General features: G+C 36.4%; 1 protein-coding gene across 4 annotated transcripts in view; it reads right to left on the bottom strand.

Moving 5' to 3' along the window:
• Positions 1-1038: 1038 nt before the first annotated feature.
• Positions 1039-18995, bottom strand: part of LOC132126563 (retinoic acid receptor gamma-A-like) — a 40109-nt gene continuing 22152 nt past the window's right edge. Inside the window, exons 1-8 of one of the 4 annotated variants that reach the window (XM_059537876.1) lie at positions 15137-15751; positions 6021-6169; positions 5185-5341; positions 4776-4939; positions 4374-4550; positions 3525-3729; positions 3089-3247; positions 1039-1778 (exon numbers count right to left, since the gene is read on the bottom strand). In XM_059537876.1, coding sequence (XP_059393859.1) covers positions 1456-1778; positions 3089-3247; positions 3525-3729; positions 4374-4550; positions 4776-4939; positions 5185-5341; positions 6021-6169; positions 15137-15281 — 1479 coding nt within the window. In that variant the 5' untranslated portion in view covers positions 15282-15751 and the 3' untranslated portion in view covers positions 1039-1455. Of the gene's footprint in view, positions 1779-3088; positions 3248-3524; positions 3730-4373; positions 4551-4775; positions 4940-5184; positions 5342-6020; positions 6170-15136; positions 15752-18995 lie in introns of those variants that run through there. The other 3 variants (XM_059537878.1, XM_059537875.1, XM_059537877.1) reach the window with 3 other exon arrangements.

Below are 18995 nucleotides of genomic sequence, written 5' to 3' on the forward strand. Positions count from 1 at the left end.
AATGCCTTATTGGTTAGGGTAAAAAAAATAAAAATCTTTGGTTGACTTCAACAACTTTTCCATTATTTATGATATGAACTGTACAAAGTGACCACTCTTATGAAGCCGGTAATTCTGATTGATGTTACCGAAATTTGAGTTTTGTTTTTATTATTAATATATAGTTTGATGAACATCCATCAAAGCAATACAGTCACTTTCTGAAAGCCTCTCTGATCTGCTGGAGCTGTGAAACTCTTTTATTATACAGCCCAATAATTTTAACATTTTTCTTTCACTACCTGAAAAAGAAACTAATGTATTTGTAGTCAGTTATTACGAGACTGAAAGGAACAGTTTGTGCACACCACTGCTCATTTATGCTGAGATGTTCGGCTTATGTTTGACACTCTAGAGTTCTGCTTCCTTTTTTTATCTAACATGTCGGTGTTATTGCTTTTAATATCTAATCACACTACTCTTCTAAATCCCAGAGAAAAATGTTACATTTTAGCTTTAAATGTTACTTTTTGCTTAATTATATAGAATATTTGAAGACAAAATATATGTATAGTGCACACATGTTCTGAGACATGTAGATCACCGTTGGTCCTTTATTTGCCCTGAGTGAAAGGTTTGATATGTAATAATGTGATGTATTTTTCTTCCAATCTTTAAATTAAATGTTTTAATCATCTAATGCCCAAAACCTAAGGTTGGTGTAAGTGTCAAATTTGGATGTAGAGTTGTATGGCTGTAGGGCTGTGTGGGAATTTGGAGTGTTTCGTAAAGAGGCATGTCATCAATAACACATAATAACACACTGAGAGAAGCACAGAGTTGATGAAAATATTCACAATAAAATATAACTGAGACAATGCAACATCAAGAGTACAAAGTTACATTATGTAGTAAATGTATGTTTTTAGACCATTGTGTTGAATTCTTTTTTTTTTTCTTTTTTCATTGATCAGTTCTGATTAGGTATCCACATGCACTCATTAAATATATATATATATATATATATATATATATATATATATATATACTTTTTTTTCCCCCTACAGAACAAGGCTTTGGGGTGCATTCTAGAATATTTGGCATCTCCAAATGAAGTACAAAATATGCATACAAGCAACTTCCAGATATGGCACTGTGGCGTATCTTTCTCTGGTCTTGCATTATTTTTAATTTCTCTCTTTTTAGTTAGAGAAACACTGTCTGAAGTAACAGTGTTGGCATGTTCTTAAGGTTTTCTCTTTTTATTGTTAGTTTTTTTACTGTTTTTGAAAAGTTGAGGAAAACTAGATGTGCAAAGTTTTGCATGTTTTGTTTGTTTTTTGTCATATGAAGCTTTTTTTTTCATTATGGAAAATTGCTTGACTGAATGACTTTGTTTGTATCAACTGATCAGGTGTCTGGAATATAAATGTTGTCCGCTGTTATCTGTATGTATCAGACCCGCATACATGGCGGTCACTGTGCTCTTCCAGTCGCACTCTTTCTAGCTCCACCCATGTCCACTTGCAGGAGTCCCCATTCCTCATCCTCGCTGTCCCCTGCTCGGTCCCGTCCCTCCTCCGCACACTCATCGTCCTCGTCCTCTTCATCCTCCAGAGCAGATTCCTCATCCCTCTCACGTTTGATGGCTTGGATGGCAGGAGGCGGTGGGGCAGAAGCACCAGTGTCTTTAGAATCAGAGCTCTCCTCGAAGACCTCAGGATTCTCCAGCATCTCTCTGATCAGAGGAGGCATGGGACCTGGGATCTCCATCTTTAGAGTGATGGCTCGCTCTGCTCCTGAACAAACACACAAAGATGATCTTCTTACTGTTTTGTGTTTTAATATCTTAATTTAGGTCCATATTTTACACATTTATCATCAGTGTGTTGCAGAGGTACTCTCAGGTCCTGAGATCTGTACCCAACCCCAACTTCTTGGACCCAACATGCATAAATTAATAAACAAAATAATGGAAAGTTGTCAGATTTTAAAAGAACTTGGGTCTTTTTGGCTACATTCAGCAAAAGCACATGCCATTTAAAATAACCTGAGATCCAAGGCTAATGTCAGTGCTAACGTGTATCTGTGTCCGTGTGCCTGCTGACTTTATCTCAGAGCTTGTGAAAAATGTACACAAATAGGTACTCCGACTAAAAACTTGTTCTAGTTAACATCCAGAATAACAGATTTAAACATGATTGCATTTCAATAATATGAAGTAACCGATGCTAAAGCAAAGCACCACACATGACAAAAACATTGGGTATTTTTTTATAAGCGTTATAAAACATTAACCATTAAAACCGCAATTAGCGGCACCTCAGTTTTTAAAAGTAGGCTAGGCCTACTGCATACAGTACATGCACCAAACCATTAACTAGGAAATAACTTTACCATTAAATAAATAAACACAGACAACTTACAAGACAATACGCTAGGATATACTTTTAACAAAATAAATGCAAAACGAAATAAATAAAACAAAATAGAATGCTTTCAAAAAAATCTCACAGATTTCACATTCACAATAGCTTGATTAACAGGCTATTGAAAAAAAAGAAAATAAATAATACTAAAAGATCTGTGCGTCTTTCTTCCAAGATCCGCCCATACACACTGAATGCCCTCTCTGATGGCACACTAGATGCGGGAATGCTCAAAATAAAACGTGTGAATTTTGAGGGGACAGGAAATTACTCTTTCCCCTTTTTTTCAGTGGCAAATGAGAATTGTTTCCAGATGTCTGACTTGCCTTGCTTTGCTTTTGTCAAGTAAACAGCAGCTTTAATGTTCTTCTCAACTTCTTGTGTTGACTCCATTTCTACTACACACCACCATTCCCCGCGGGTCTCCCGCGAAATGTTCTGACCAATGCAGCCCTCTAAATCAATTTTGCACCCAAACCTGCTTGAGTCTCTGGTAGGACCTTAGATTTTCAGATCTAAGCAAATTCATGAAGAATTTTAGTGTGCAGTAGAGTTTTTATCGAGTAGAAGTAATCAGCTTTCAACTGGGTGAGTGCGCTTTAAACATATCGCAATGTAAAGTTCCAAGACTTTATCACATTCTTCATACTGAGTACCACACAGACATAAATAATGCGTACCTTTAGTGCTGATGCCTCGGAGGTCAGTCACCTTCATTAACATTCGTGGGAACATGTGAGGCTTGTTCGGGCGTCGCCGGCGAGCGTAGATCTTTAACGCCTCTAGCAGGGGCTCCTGTAGCTGGTCCACCCGATGAGGTTCCTCCAGGTCCATGCGGTCTACTCATTCATCCAGACACAGAAAGGCATGACGTCAATCAGAGTTCAATGACAGCAAAAGGAATAAAACCAACTGTAGAGTCAAAATGTTGAGCAAAGAAGCAGGACAATCAGAACAACTACTGCTGAAGGTGCAAAAAATTAAATTCAGAGATAAGACTAGCACATCACAGAACTTACTCAGCTATAACACAAGTCATAGTTTCCACACGCAATAGAGTTTCTATCTGTAAGTAGTTGGAGAAGAAGTTAACGACACCCTGAGCGACAGCAGTACCTCCACAGATGAGGCAGATGGCACTAAGGAGCCCTGTCTCTGTGTCGTCCATCTCCAGAGGCAGGAGCTGCCCAGCGAAAGCAAACACCAGGTCTGTGAGTGGACCGAAGCCAGCGTTGTGCATCTGTGTTCTGTTGAGGGTCAGTCCATCCGAAAAGGTCATAGTGTCCTGTTCTGGTGTGTAGCGAGTACAAATCCGCAACATCTGCAAAGTTGAATTTCACAATAAAAAAAAAACAACAACCTACAGTACATGAAAGGGCACAATGTCTATGTTATTTTTATTTTTTTCTTAGAATCCCACACCATGTGCACTGAATTTTGGACCAATGGCCAATTCACACTGCACAAACAGACACAGAACAAAACTGACAGTCACCATGTTAAAGTATGTCACCCCTCAGATGACAAACAAAGAAGTGCTGACCAATGCCAACACACACTGACAGGGCGTCTACACACTGATCCAACAAAACCAGATGAATATGACTGTTGCAGTTTGTGTGCGTTTTTCAATGCAGAATAAAATGGCTTTAAAGTGATAAAAAAAAATAATCTTTGTAAGGTTGTTTATTCTGCTGAACACACACCAAAAAGCAGGTTAACCTCATTCTGCAAAATATCTTCTTGAGGTTGAGTAAATAATGTTTTCTTTTGTGTGTGTGTGTGTGTGTGTGTGTGTGTGTGTGTGTGTGTGTGTGTGTGTGAACTATCCCTTTAAGGTGTGGTATCTATTGTTGTATTTACTACTTAGAACTTCCCTTGTGCTACATCTAGTCTTTTAATGCAAGAATTAATTTAGTTTGCACTCCCCCTAAAACATAAACTTGATGTTTTTATTGTATTTACCAGTATGTCAAGGCAGGCAGATTTCAGTAAGGTGATCTGGTCTGCGATGGTGAGTGAAGTAAAACCTGGCAGACGTTTGGCAAACTCCACAATCTTTATAATGCACTTTGTGGAGAGCTCACTGAACTTATCCCACAGTCCAAGATCCAGCTGAACCCTATGATCCGCACTGGAATTCTTAAGGAAAAGTAAAACAGGAAAAAACTTTGAGTATACTTATCCATACATCTCCATACAATAGATAGATAGATGGATAGATAGAAGGATGGATGTGTAATGTGACTACATTGGTGCTGATTGTTTGTATGATCTTGGCCCACACAGTCCTGCTCATCTTTATTTAGCTGACAGACAGAAGGATGCATGTGAATATGAATTAAAATGTGGGAGCTCAGGACTCACAGTCGTGTACTTTCCGAGCTGACAGAGCGAAGGGAAGGTTTCCTTGTGTGCTTTGCTGATTTTATTAACCAGTTCTTCCAGTTCTCCACTCAGCTCGTAGCTTTCTGGAAGAACCACCTCCTCTTTGATGTCCTTCTTTTTCTTATTCCTGTCATTCCGAACCGCTTAAAGATGAAGAACAACACAAAATTAAGTCAACCATGTAGCATACATGAATAAAAAAATACATAAAAAAATATATATAGAGAGAGAATTTCTTTAGGGTTGCATTCATACCAGGTAGTTCAGAACACGACTTTTTTGAGGCAATCATGCATATGCTTTACACAAAGTCATGAATTCACTTCAACTACAGCTTGCATGTCTTTATTGCTTGTGTGAACTGAGAATAGTATAGATGGTGACGTACTGCTCTGATTTTTACCTTCCTTAGACATGCCAACCTCAAAGCACTTCTGCAGCCGGCAGTACTGACAGCGGTTCCGTGTCACCTTATTGATCTGGCAGTTTTTGTCTCTGTGGCAGGTGTACACCATGTTCTTCTGGACACTGCGACGGAAAAAACCCTGTTATGAAGATAAGAGAGAGAAAGAAACTCTATTTGTGTAATAGAGAACAGATTGTATTAACTTCAACAAATAAATCAGCAGAGGGCACTAAAGAGTGTGTTTGTCTTGATCTTGGCAGTATCACTAGGTGGCAGCACTCAAATCATCACATATGCTTATTTTATCCATGTGATGTTTTATAATGTAATTACATGCAATAGAAGTATCTTATCTGTCTAAGTCTTCCCATTAGGATGCATTTTCCCACTACAAGGTTCAAACATGATTAAAACTGGAAAATGCATTCTCATGTTTTGTTTTGTTTATTTTATGTTTTTAAAGTGCATCCGAAACTTGTCTAAAAACAAATACCACTCTTCATAGGACAAACAAATAGACATATTAAATTAAACAGTGACTAACATAATGTTTTTAGTTTTATCTTGGGGTTTAAGTAATATTTAGGCTTTGTCCAAATAAAATCTGTGGATTAAGAATGGTATGGTCTTATTATAAAAAGTATGTTGTTTGTTTGTTTGTTCATGCTTGTCTGTCAACATATTTTGTTTGATCAGTTTTAAATCAAAGTGTAAGGATTTTTAGGTTTGGACCAAACCATAAATATAATTTGAGAAATAAAAATTAGTGTGGATGAACAAGTTGGTCAAAAGTATATAAACTGTACAGGTTTGCGTACCTTGCAGCCCTCACAAGAGCTGACTCCATAATGGTAGCCAGAAGATTTGTCCTGGCACACAAAGCAGGGTTTATAGACACGAGGAGGGGGGGGTGGAGAAGGAGAACTGGGAACCATCTCCTCTGAGCTTGTGCTCTGGGTCTCCACCGCTGCAGAAATCAGAAAGAAAAGGAGCAGACAATTAGTGGAGATTAGAAAGGTAAAACTTCAGAGGGGTTGTTAAACGTTCTATCCACACAGGCAAGTTCTGCACTGGAAAACATCACCACTCTTCAAAAATATAAAAAATCTATTTCACCGTTAATATGTTAAACATCTATTTTCACTTTAAACAACAAAGCCTCTTTCACCCTCTTTTCCCTGAGTAATTGTTAAGAGGAAGCCTGGGCAAAGTTGTGAGATTATTTAACAGCACTGCACCATCAAAAATAACGACTGAATCGGAATGTGTTTCTGTTTAAAAATATTAGCATATTTAGAATGAAAGAGACAAAAACTGGATGGTTGATGACTGAAGTCGTCAAATCCATTAAGAGGCGTCTGCCCAGGGGTCTGAGCTCGAAGATAAATATTAAGTGTGTGCACTGAGGGGAGGAGGTGTTGAAAGAGAAGAGAGATGGGAAAATCTAAGCTCCAGGACAGATGGATGAATTGATAATATGTTTTGACTGACACCTCAGCATGTGTTCGACATGCTGTCACGCACACCAAATGGTACCACAGTCAGATTCACAAACATCCCTGAACCAGCCATAGAGACGCAGACATATAATCTAACACGGTTTGCCCAATTTATACACCACCATGTGAATCCAGTGTAATATATTTTGCGTAAGTCCACACTGTCACTCTGTTCAACTTTCACCTCTCCCCCCTCATGCTCTTGTTTCCTGGACCCTAAATTCCTCAGGCCAGGATGACTGGCTTTTTACTAGAGGTCCAGTCTCAAGATCACCCGTAAAGCCCGTCTGTGGTCTGACCGAGGCCTGAGGCCTGCCTGACCGGCAGTTTATTGGCAGTGAGTCACCTTGGCCAGCCATTCACACCATCAGCAGCTGTCCCCTCACTCTCCACTTGTAAAAAATGAGAGAAAAACAGCTAAAACTGGGTCTTCAGAACTCCAGATTTTACGGCCCACAGAGGCCTTCGCCCCCTCCTCCTGCTGAATGGAGCAGATCCCCCAAATGTGCCTCTCATTCTCTCTTTCTTCTACTCCCTCTGTCCTCCACTCTTCCTCCATGGGCACCATTTAACAAGAGCAAAATGAGAGAAGGTATAGATGAGAAAGCTCATAAAGAAACAGGGGGAGCTGGGGATGGGGGAGGCTGGAAGAGACAAATGAAGAATGTGTGAGAGAGGGTGAATTTCACTTTGACCTTGGCTTTGACAGCAGTTTTGGCTTCTCGAGACATGAACGTGAACTGAGAGTCACATAAATACTGCCAATGATCTAATCGTAACCTCAGCTGAGATAAAATACGCAATATGTATGAAAGGACATTTTGTTTCCAAACGCCACAGAAATCTTTGGTCAAGACTTTCCAAAGTCACAACCCTTTCTTTTTTTTGCCAACAGCAGATATTCAAAATTTGTGGAACTTAGTCAGGGTAGATGTTGTGTATGATTTGACTGGAATGAAAGCAAAGCTGTGAGAGGAACAATGACAATAGTCTTTTCAACCCAGTTTGTGTGACATTTCTGTGTAAATTGTTAATTAATTTATTTTTGCAAAATTATGCATTCAGGAAATATATCTTAATAAATATACAAACACTGATAAAAAAATAACTAAATAAATAAATAATAGCAGCAAATCAGCATATTGGAAGGATTTTGATCATGTGACAATGAAAACTGGCATAATGATGCTGAAAAAACAGCTTTTCATCACAGGAATAAAATACATTTTAAAATATATTCCAATAGAAAACATTCAAAATGTTAATATATTTTAACCATATCACTGTTTTTACTATTGTTGTGATTAATGAATGAAAGTAGACTTGGCCAAAAAAAAACAAAGAAAAAAAAACATTAAAAAATGAATGTGTATGTGTGTGTTTGTGTGTGTGTGTATAAAAAAAAAAAAAATATATATATATATATATATATATATATATATATGTATACAGAAATAAAATAGAACACAGAGTCACAAGTTGCATTTTTGTTGAACTCATTTTAACTTTACACAGCATCAAAATAATATAAATAACGACAAATACATCTATCTGCCGCATATGTATACAGATTCACAAAAAAAAAAAAAAAATGTAGGTTAGGGTTAAGCACTGGTATTGTTTTTCTTTGGATTTTGTGCAGTTCTGCCATGCATATCAACACGTCTAGGTCTCTGGAATGCTGATAGACAGAGTTCTTACACGTAATGTTCTGTGAAACACAAGGCCGAGGGTGATGGGCGAGTGAGTGGGTGAGAACGCAACCTGATCACTGTGTTTAAGTAGTAACTTAGGCTGAATTGGCTTTATGTGTTTATTTGGCAGCGATGTTTGAGTGACACAGAGCGGTTCTGAAAACATCCAGCACTGATGGAAACCTGGCGCCACCGGAGAAATGACTGACAGACATAAAGCGGAAGAAAGATTGAATGCTATTCTGTTTCTATTTCATTTTCTTTCTTTGTTATATTTAACACACTAGTTTTGACTTGAGGAGGATAGGGTCCATTTTGAAATAAAGCAGATGGAGCTTTCAGAAGAGACAGTTAAATGAAAGAAATTATTTTCTATATAGGCAACATGTGTCTGATGGTATATTGTTATTTAATGAATTAGACATAGATTCAGACATGACTATGTTTTAGTAAATTTGTAGAAGTTTCAGCCACTGGTCTTTAACCTTACATAAGCAAAAAGGTTTACATGTTCAATACATAAAATGTAAAAACTGTTCATGGTTTAGGATTAGATTCAGGGTTAGTACCTTTTTACTGCCATTTACTGTGTGTAATCAGTACAATAGCATGTACATGCAGAAAAGGACTGTAAAATAAAGTGAAACCCATGTCATTATGAATGTACTAGAAAAAAAGAATAATGTTGTTAAAGCAAACAGCGAAATGAAATTCATGAATCAGTTATTGAATGAAAACAAATGGATCGAACACTGAGATCACTGTCAAAATCACTCATACAATTGTTATATATGTCCACTATATTTAGGATCTACACACACACACACAATAGTTTGCAGACAGAGATGAATGCTTCTTTTATTTCTTCTGCATGGTTGTGTGTGTGGATGGACTGAACTGCATGATTGAGTCAACTCAAAACTACACTAAAGCATTCATGAAGCTTTTAATGCTCTTTAACTTCAAATTTGGACAAACGCAAATTAGTCATTAGTAGTCATCAAACTGATTTTAAGTGAAAACAAAACTTTTTATACAGACGCAAAGAAGAACATTTTAAAGATCACCAAGAGCTCTATAATAGTCAGTTGTGTGGAGCTGTTTGAATAGTTTCTTTTCATATAAAAAAAAATGCCTTTAAAAGACAACAGTATTTGTCTTGACTCTTTTTAGTCAAATGCTGACGCAGTCAGTTTTACAGGCTTTCTGCATGTTGTTAGAGTTTGTAACATCTCACCAACATTCGACTTGAAGTGCTACTGAGAAATTTAACAAGTTGGGTCAATTCAGGTTTGCCTCCAGAACCTTATGTTAGGGGTTCGGTTTTTGCTACAGTATATGCTGTAAATGCCAACGTTTCTGACCATTTTGGCCTGATGGAACGAGGCATTAAAACCTCGTTTGATTAGCCTGTTTTACTCTTACATAACCGCTCATATTAAACAAACATGTTCTGTTAAACTAACCAGTGGTGTGCTCTGATCTTTCATGGTGTGTACAGTCCTCCACTGGACCTCTATAAGGGCACTGAAAGTAGTTCTTTATTTACTATTTTTTATAGTAATAATTACTTATTATTTATTTACTAATTATGAAAAATGTTGTCCATATTCCCCAGTGTTCCTTTAGATATTAATGCATATGCACAATGCATATGTCTTCAAATTAAAGAAACTGACTGAAATGTATGTATATTTAAAAGTATACATATCTATATAAGTCCAGAAGTCAAACAAAAAACGTCCTCTCACCACAGGTTGAGATATGTAGTTCATGAGACCATGGTTGGGGATGATAATTAATATTGCAGTATATTTATTTTCAGTTTAACAAATAAAACATAATTTATTTTTAAAATAACATTTTATTTTGTGATGTAAATTTATGTTCGAACAGCTGAAAAGTCATCTCTTCCATGAGCACTTTACAATGTCTTATGTCCCTCCCTGTTCAAGCTAGACAACGTTTGAAACTGTATGATCACCACTGCTCGTGTGTGTTGTAATGAATGGTTGTATTCCTCATAAGTGGTTCCGGAAATGACTGCTGTACAGCACAGTTAAAGGAAGCTCCACTCAATGTTTAAAATACTCATTTGTTTTAATAATATTTTTTATGTATTATTAGTAGCAATAATAGTGGTCTTTTATCAGTAGTAGTGGTGTAATTGATTAATATTCATACAAACTGTGTGTGCACTTAGAGGATTTTTTGGGATAGGGTTAGAGTTAAGTCATGAAGGGTCAGTCTTTAGGAGTTATGCATGCATACATACATGTATTTTTCAAATCACATGTCCTCTGTAGGATGCTGAGTGCAGACAGGAAAACGGCTATCACAGGACTAACACACACACACACACACAGACATACACACATTTACTACAATCACACCAACAGCCAATTTATTGTCTCCAATTTACCTATCCAGCATGTTTTGTATTGTGGGGGAAACCGGAGCACCTAACACTGATACACATACAGACTTTTCCCTGCCCTGGCATGTCACCATTTTGAAAATAATGCCCTAAAATATTTCAGCTTTTAAATCACATAATTCTCGTGCCTGTGAACTAAAGCGATTCTTGTTTTCTGCATACACAAGAGACACACATAACAAAAGCCACAGTCTTTGGCTTGACTAAAAGCTCATTTAATCCTATAACAAGCTGTACTCCATCCAGACTAGCACCTGTGTGAAACTACTTACTAAACATACACTATGCTTGACCAGTTCAGCTGTCAGCCATGACCAGACTGTGAACATGAATAAAGCTGGATGTTAATACTGTTGATAGAAATTGAGGTAAAAATGAGAAAGAGGGCCGGCACTAAAAGCTTTGTGGGCAGTGCACCAACATACAGGTCTGTTGTGCTACGGGTGAATCCCATATTGAGAACATTTCCCAATCATGCCACCCTCTCTTGCACACAGTTTTGCTTTCTGTAAATTCTAAACTGTCCAGTCATCAAAAAAATAATAATAATACATTTAATTTAATTTAATGAGAAAGGGGATGAAATTAAAAAAAAATAAGATCAGAATAATAATGCGTGCAGTAAGTTACACATAAATGGACACACATACATTTAAAGCTATTATTTAACCAATATATAGTCATTATTGAGTATTATTCACTGGCTGATAAATGTGTTACAGTGTTTGATTCATGTAACGTTAAGTTCAGACTGAAGAAGACCTGTGGCTAAATCTAATGCATTCATAGCTCTAGAATGTGCTCCAACAAAATACAACCCTACAGGTTGTTTGTGCAAGCACCTTATTACGACCTATATTTGCATTTTAAAGTTTAGTGCCCTGTAGCAGACATAAAAAAAATGACAGTGTTGTGTTGCGTCTGTCGTCATGAAATGACGTATGACTGTCATTACCAATCAAAATGTGTGTTTATTTAAATGCAATTTGAGGACTTTTTACATGGTCCAACCTGATCTCACGGCAATTTGTACATATTTTACTAGGTGGCTAATTCATATGAATATGTACGAATGACCACACCTTACCCCACCTCACCCCTAAACCTACCTTCACAGTAATCATGCAAGATTGTGATTTACTCTACAGTGCATATGCATTTTATGAGCACATGTGTTTTCTGGGATCATAGATATTTTCAGATTTTCATTTAGACTTTTTTTGTTTGGTTGAAGCACTTTTCATCTTTATTTATATAGCGCTTTTACAGATTGTGACAAAGCAACTAAACAGCATTAAATTGGAAAATAGTGTGTCAATAATGCATCATTGAATTCAGTGATGTCATCATCCAGCTCAGATCAGTTTAAATAGTATCTGTGTAATCAAATTGACGATATCACTGGAAATTAAGTGGGGGACACCTGGGGCCTCATTTATAAAGCTAGCGTTTGTTATTATTTGATATTAGAGTGTGCGTACGCTTAAATCCACGTAAGTGCTCATAGTTGTAAAAATTGGCTTTGACATGGAAAGGTGCTTAGCGTCACATCTGTTATGGGTTAATGACATAAATTATGAGTTGTTTACAGGGCAGAGAGCTGAAACCATTTATTTGTGCACAAGTTCAAGACCATTTGTGCTTCATAGATTTCACAGCTGAAAGAGATGCATACGTGCGTTTTCTGTACGTACGTTCATTTTATGAATAATACGCATATTTGAGAGATGATTGTAAGATCAATTTTAGGATGGTTTCATGAGGCTCACGAGGCACCTGGACTTGCTGGAAAAGCGCCGTGGTTATTTTATTTGGATTACCATATAAAGTCAGTCCATCTCAAGTGGCCCAATATTTCTTTGTGTCATAGCGAACAACACATTTTGGATTATATGGATATTTGATTTTTGCAATACAAGTACATAGAGGTAAAACCAGGTTATGCATGCAGTAAAATCAGATATAAAATTTTGGTCTGTTTGACAAAATGTAACGAGTGAATAAGGATTGACTAAATCAGTGAAACTCAACCATGGTTTTAGTTTACCGAAAAGTATTCATTTATCAAACATCAAAGAACAACTAAGCATAAACCTTAACTAGCATCTCCTCCAGGTCCTCTGCACACATGGACCAACACATGTCCTGATGTGCTGAAGGAAGACTGCAAAAACAGGAGCTGTCTTTCTTAGAAGAAAGTTGTTAAACTTGGATTGCCCCTTTCATTCAACAGCATGCATACAAAGCTTTCTTCTTTATAGTACCCCATAAACCGACCCTTTTATTTAGCCTTTTCAGGGTGAAGCTGAGTCAACATTTGGCCACCTCCTCCCCAGCCTCAGTGAACATCGTAACACCCCACTCAACCATCAGGCTCAAAAACGTATTCCTGGTCAACAGCTAAGTGTCATAGTTCCGCTCCTGACAAGAACTTAACCAAAGAACTCATCACATCTCAACAAGAATTTAGCCAATGAATTATTCCATTCAAGTAAGAATCCAATGTGGAGAGCTGCAAAGATGAACTCCATTCTGCCAAAACATCATGATTTGTTAAAAATATACTGCATTGTGGTGAAAAAGTCACCATTTTAGTACAACAGTGTTACCAAGCCATAATTTGTTGAAGTAAATGACTTTGCATTCAGTAACAAGACTGAGAACAACTTGACCTTGAGGGGTCTTGCTGAAGGTCTACACAATCTCCAGCCATTACCAACAATCAAATGAGAACTAAACTTGCATCAGTTAAAGTGCACAGACCCCAGAGCTAGGAGTTTCTAAGCACTTAATATTGGAGACTACACTGCCCACAACAGATTTCAAGGCTACTGAGCTAGCTAAAGCTAACAAGTTCAAGTTTAGCTGGTGAGGTACGACTCTGAGACCAAAGCTGTTGCATCTTGAGGGTGGTTCAAAAGGGGTGAGAAAAGAGATCAGGCCATTGTCAATGGATTCATTGTAGGGTTGGCCTTGTCTGGCTATAAAATGGCATTACAGCACAGGAGCAAATTCCAAGATGCAATGCATCTCTAAATTACTCAATTACTGTATGTAACAGACTCCAAATGACTCTAAAGTGAAGACAATGAGGAGGGTAGTTCATATTCCATAGTTCATTTTTCATGTACCAAAGAGTAATTCGGGATAAACCAGCAGACTGAAGAATTCTGTTAACAAGTGGGAAGATCTTCAGTTTGTTTTTGTTTTTTTGGGCGAGTTGGTGGCACTTGAATTATCTTAAATAATGGAGTCACTGTGCTATTTCAGTTCATTTATTTAATATCATATGTTTAGTGAATGTGCTAAATAACTTGGATCTCATTAAGTGGCATTTAAATTTCATAATAAATACGCAAAGCTTTTCCATATGGAACAAACATGCCAGTGGATTTTCTTGTGGCCATAAAGAAGCAAAAGATGAAAAGTAACCCCCTAATCATATGTTCTCTTCTGCTCTCTGTCTGGCCCTATGGACTCCCTAATCCTTTAATTGAGTTCATTGTATTCATAATTGAATAATTAAAGACATCCATTAATGTCAAAATGGAGTGACACAAGAGACTCCAAGCACACACACTCACACTCGTGCACATGAGAGAGACTAAATAGTTTTCTGTACATTATAGAGTGTGTGCATTTTTTCATATTTGCTTATTACCTGCATTTACATAAATGTTTTGGATTTTATTAAAAATTCTTGATAATCGAATAGCTTATGTTTAACAGTATAACCACATATTTCAGTGTCCAGTAAAGTCTATCCTTCACTAGAACACATAGGTGCTGTATTTATATATACATTTTTAATTGTTTCCACCAAATTAATGCTTGAAACATGTAGTTAGAGTACATCTATATGCTTTCAATGTTTTACACTACACTCTTAATTATGGCACTTTTGCAGGAAAAAAAGACAGTTTATAAATATGTCATTGTTGTCATTACCATTATTAATTGTAAGCATATATCACAATGAAAAAATCCATATCCATGTTAGTTAAACAATAAAAAAAAGACAGAAAAACAGTTTACAGCTGTAAAATTGTGTAGTGGTAGGCTTGTAAAATATGCAAACATACATTATTTATCAGCAAAGTTTTTTTTTTTTTTTTCTGTGGTCTAGGCAAAACTTCTGGCAGCCAGCCATTAGGATGTTAACAAGAGTACCATTAAAGTCATGACAAGATGCTGAGCACATACTACAGTCACTCAGACTCCTAGAATACTTTAATACATGCTAAGAGTTAAAAGGACAGACAGTTAAAGTGAGTATAGTGGAGTAACAGAGACATCACACTTACACTGCAGGCTAGTGTTGTTGCTCCATGAGAAAGGTTCTAGGCCAGGGAAGAAGGAGCTTGCTTTCCTGAGCATGCATGAACTCTGAGTGGATACGTCAAAGAGGGGTCTTGCCCCTATCCCGAGAGCCTCCACACAGTCAAACATGATGTCCAGCCTTCACCAAGAAGTCAAACTCTGTCCCAGATGTTCTGTTCTGTACTGTGTCTCAAGCTGTCTGTCAGCTGCAGATACGGTTAAGCAGCACAGTAGACGATGACCAACAACAACAATGTAGAGTCTGGAGTTTCCCAGTCAATCTGGAACTCCTGCCAGAGCTATCAATGGCAAGAGAAAGTCTCAAGAACTCGAGACTTCTGTTTCAGATGTAGCTGTCACTGTAGCCAGCAGCTTCTCTGTAAGTAACTTGAACTTTTCTGTAACAGTTCTTCGTTGAGTTAAGCGGCTCCTGTGCAGCTCTATGCTGACCATCATCCCGTGCCTGTTTTTCTCTGGAGTCTGTTGTGTTTTTGAGCTTTGTCAAACTCAGCCTTACTGTCAAGACTCTTAAGTGTCAGCTAACATACTGTGACTCAACAACCTGCGCTATTTCACTCACCGCAGCTAGCTCGGCCCACAACAGAGGGAGTGGGGCAAGAATTACAGCGCGAGGGAGGGAACGAGAGAGGGAGGGAACGAGGCGGGTGCTTTTGTGGTTGGCTGAAAGAAAAAACTTTCCCTTCCATTCTCTGCTAGAGCAATCCTGTCAGCCTGCATCATATTTATACCTTTGCAAATAAAAACAAATAAACATGACATCCTCTCACTCCCTCTATCTGCTTTTCCTATGAAACATATCGCCTTCCTTTTCATCATGGACCGTTCAGAATGTCTTTTTAAATTCCAATTCTATTCATAAGTTTAAATTTAGATGCACTGAAAGTAATTCTAATTGGAGTATACAATAAGTAAAATACGTATAATTTAAAAAATATAATTACAATGAATTTAATTTGAACCCTTTTTATATACTTTGAATCTTAACTTGACCTTTTAGAAGTTGAAAATGATAGATAAGCAACTTTAAATTACTTAAGTACAAAATTCTCCAGTACTGAATTTTACCCAAACAAATGCAATTCATATATATATATATATATATACAGACCAAATGTTTGGAAACATTACTATTTTTAATTTATTGAAAGAAGTTTCTTCTGTTCATCAAGCCTGCATTTATTTGATCAAAAATACAGGAAAAAACTGTAATATTGTGAAATATTATTACAACTTAAAATAATAGTTTTCTATTTGAATATACTTTAAAAAAAATTTATTCCTGTGATGCAAAGCTGATTTTTCAGCATCATTACTCCAGCCTTCAGTGTCACATGTAACATCCAGTCTATCACATGATCATTTAGAAATCATTCTAATATTCTGATTTATTATGAGTGTTGGAAACACTTCTGCTGTCTCATATATTTGATGAATAAAAGGTTAAAAAGAACTGCATTTATTAAAAAAAGAAAAAATCTAATAATATATTTTCTTTACTATCACTTTTTATCAATTTAACAATTTAATTTAAAAGTATTGATTTTTTTTAAAAAAAAAAGAAAGAAAGAAAATACTGACCCCAAATTACTGACCAGTAGTGTATATTGTTATTACAAAATATTTATATTTTGAAAATATATAATAAATTTAAAAACAATTATTTTAAATTGTAATAATATATCACAATATTACATTTTTTTTAAAAATGAGCAGAAGAAACTTCTTTCAAAATCATTAAAAATAATAATGTTTCCTAACTTTTGGTCTGTACTGTATATATATATATATATATATATATATATATATATATATATATATATATATATATATATATATATATATATATATATAATTAAATTATATTGTTTATATATGTGTGACATTACATACACTCTGAAATTCATGATGACCATTTGATTCAGCTTTTTTAGTTTGTAATGAAACATTTTGTATTAAACAAAGAAAATGTGAAATTAAAGCATTTTTCACTAGTGGTCTTGGGCCTTTGGACTTAAATGAGTCAAGCTTCAGTCTGGATCCAACCCTTACGAAGATCTGACATAACTGAACACCGAAGAAGAAGAGATGATGCCAACCCCCTCAGAGGACCTCAGATGATGCTAATCCTGGAACAACTTATAAAACTACCAAATTTTGCTTAACAGCAATGTTTAATCGCAATCGCAAAGTTTAATCGCGACATATAATCATTGCAATTAACAACCTTGCAATGATCAGCCTAACAGGCTGGGTTACAAAGTTTAAAATGGGGGTCAGAGCCTACTGTGTGAGAGGATTGCAGGTGTTAAAAGAATGACATAAAACAGAAATATGTTTAGTAAGTATAGTGGACAGTATCTCCGCCTGTCACGCGGAAGACTGGGGTTCGAATCCCAGACAGGGAACCACATATTTAACAATCAGCCCAATAGGCCGAATTACATAGATTTAAAATGGGGACAGATTAAACTGTGTGAGGGCTTTGAGTGTTTAAAAAGATGGGTCAGATAACAAGGTTAAAAGTGAAAATCAAATATGTATTTACAATGTTCACAAGAGACTTAAAACAACACAATAAAACTAGAAAGACTCAGTCTGTTAAAGAATTTACGTATTTTGTCTATACCCTAAAAACAGTCCAAGAATCCCAGTGTGTCGTTGACTCCCAATGGGAATGTGAGAAGTGTCCACTGGTCTATATACAATCCAAAGAAGGTCTCATTGCAAATTATATTAATTTTTTCTATTTATTTTTAACTTTTTTGCAAGATGCGAAATACGTACCAATGAGTACATTATCACTGCAGTTTCCAAAAAAAAAAATAATTAACACTAGAGGCAGTAAAACTCTGACACCTTTTATTCCTTTTCACACAAATTTACAGTTTCTATTGATAAAGCGTAATTTTTGCACAATTACTTGGATAATATTATGTTATGATTTGAAAACTGATGCCTTTGAATGTTAGCATCGCATATATCCAGCTTCATATCTATGGGTCTTCATAGACGGTAGGTTTGATCGGTAGCTCACGGAGTATGGAGACATACCACCGCAATACGTACCTGAAGCACTGTAATAAAATCACAGCAATCTGTACCTATATCAACGTATTAAAAACATGCCAGGGTTCTCGTATTGAACCTGGTAAAACATGCAGTAAGGTATGTAAAAACTGTGTTTCAGAAAATTACCCCGAGGTATGTATTTTTATGAGTGGTATTCATATATAAATAAACTTGAATTGAATTGAAGATCATCTTAAAACATTTAAACCTGTTTAGTCAAGATCCCAAGCCTACAGTAACATCAAGATTTTTTAAAACAATTTCTGATATGGCTTTTTCTGCTTCTCTCTTCCTGTCCTTTCACAATAAAAGTATATTAATAAAAGTTGCAATAAAATGTCAAAAATGAACTAAAAATGGTAACGCTTCCATCCAGTAGAGAAGAAGTGTGGTTTGGTTGTTTACGGATGCACAGTGTGACTATATTTGAATCCTACTGCCACCTTTAGGCAACTCACAGCCTGGCGAAACCCTTTCTACATTACTCTTTCTGCAGTGTTTTCACTGGCAGTCCTATCATCGGCCCCAGCTCTCCTTGACTGTTTTACTTTTCAGTTCTTATTTTTCTGTTCCCAACTTACATCATCTTTATTTTTTCTCTCAGTTTGTCATTTCATCAAGTGCACCACAACTTAATGCTGTCCAGATCTTTGGTAACTCTTCCAAACAGTTGCTACTGAAATATGCCGAAATGTACGTCAACTGTCCCCGTTGACTCTGTATTACATTTCTTTATTCTTTTGCAATGTCTTC

The sequence above is a fragment of the Carassius carassius genome, chromosome 44, assembly GCF_963082965.1.
Source record: "Carassius carassius chromosome 44, fCarCar2.1, whole genome shotgun sequence".
NCBI classification, from domain to species: Eukaryota; Metazoa; Chordata; class Actinopteri; order Cypriniformes; family Cyprinidae; genus Carassius; species Carassius carassius.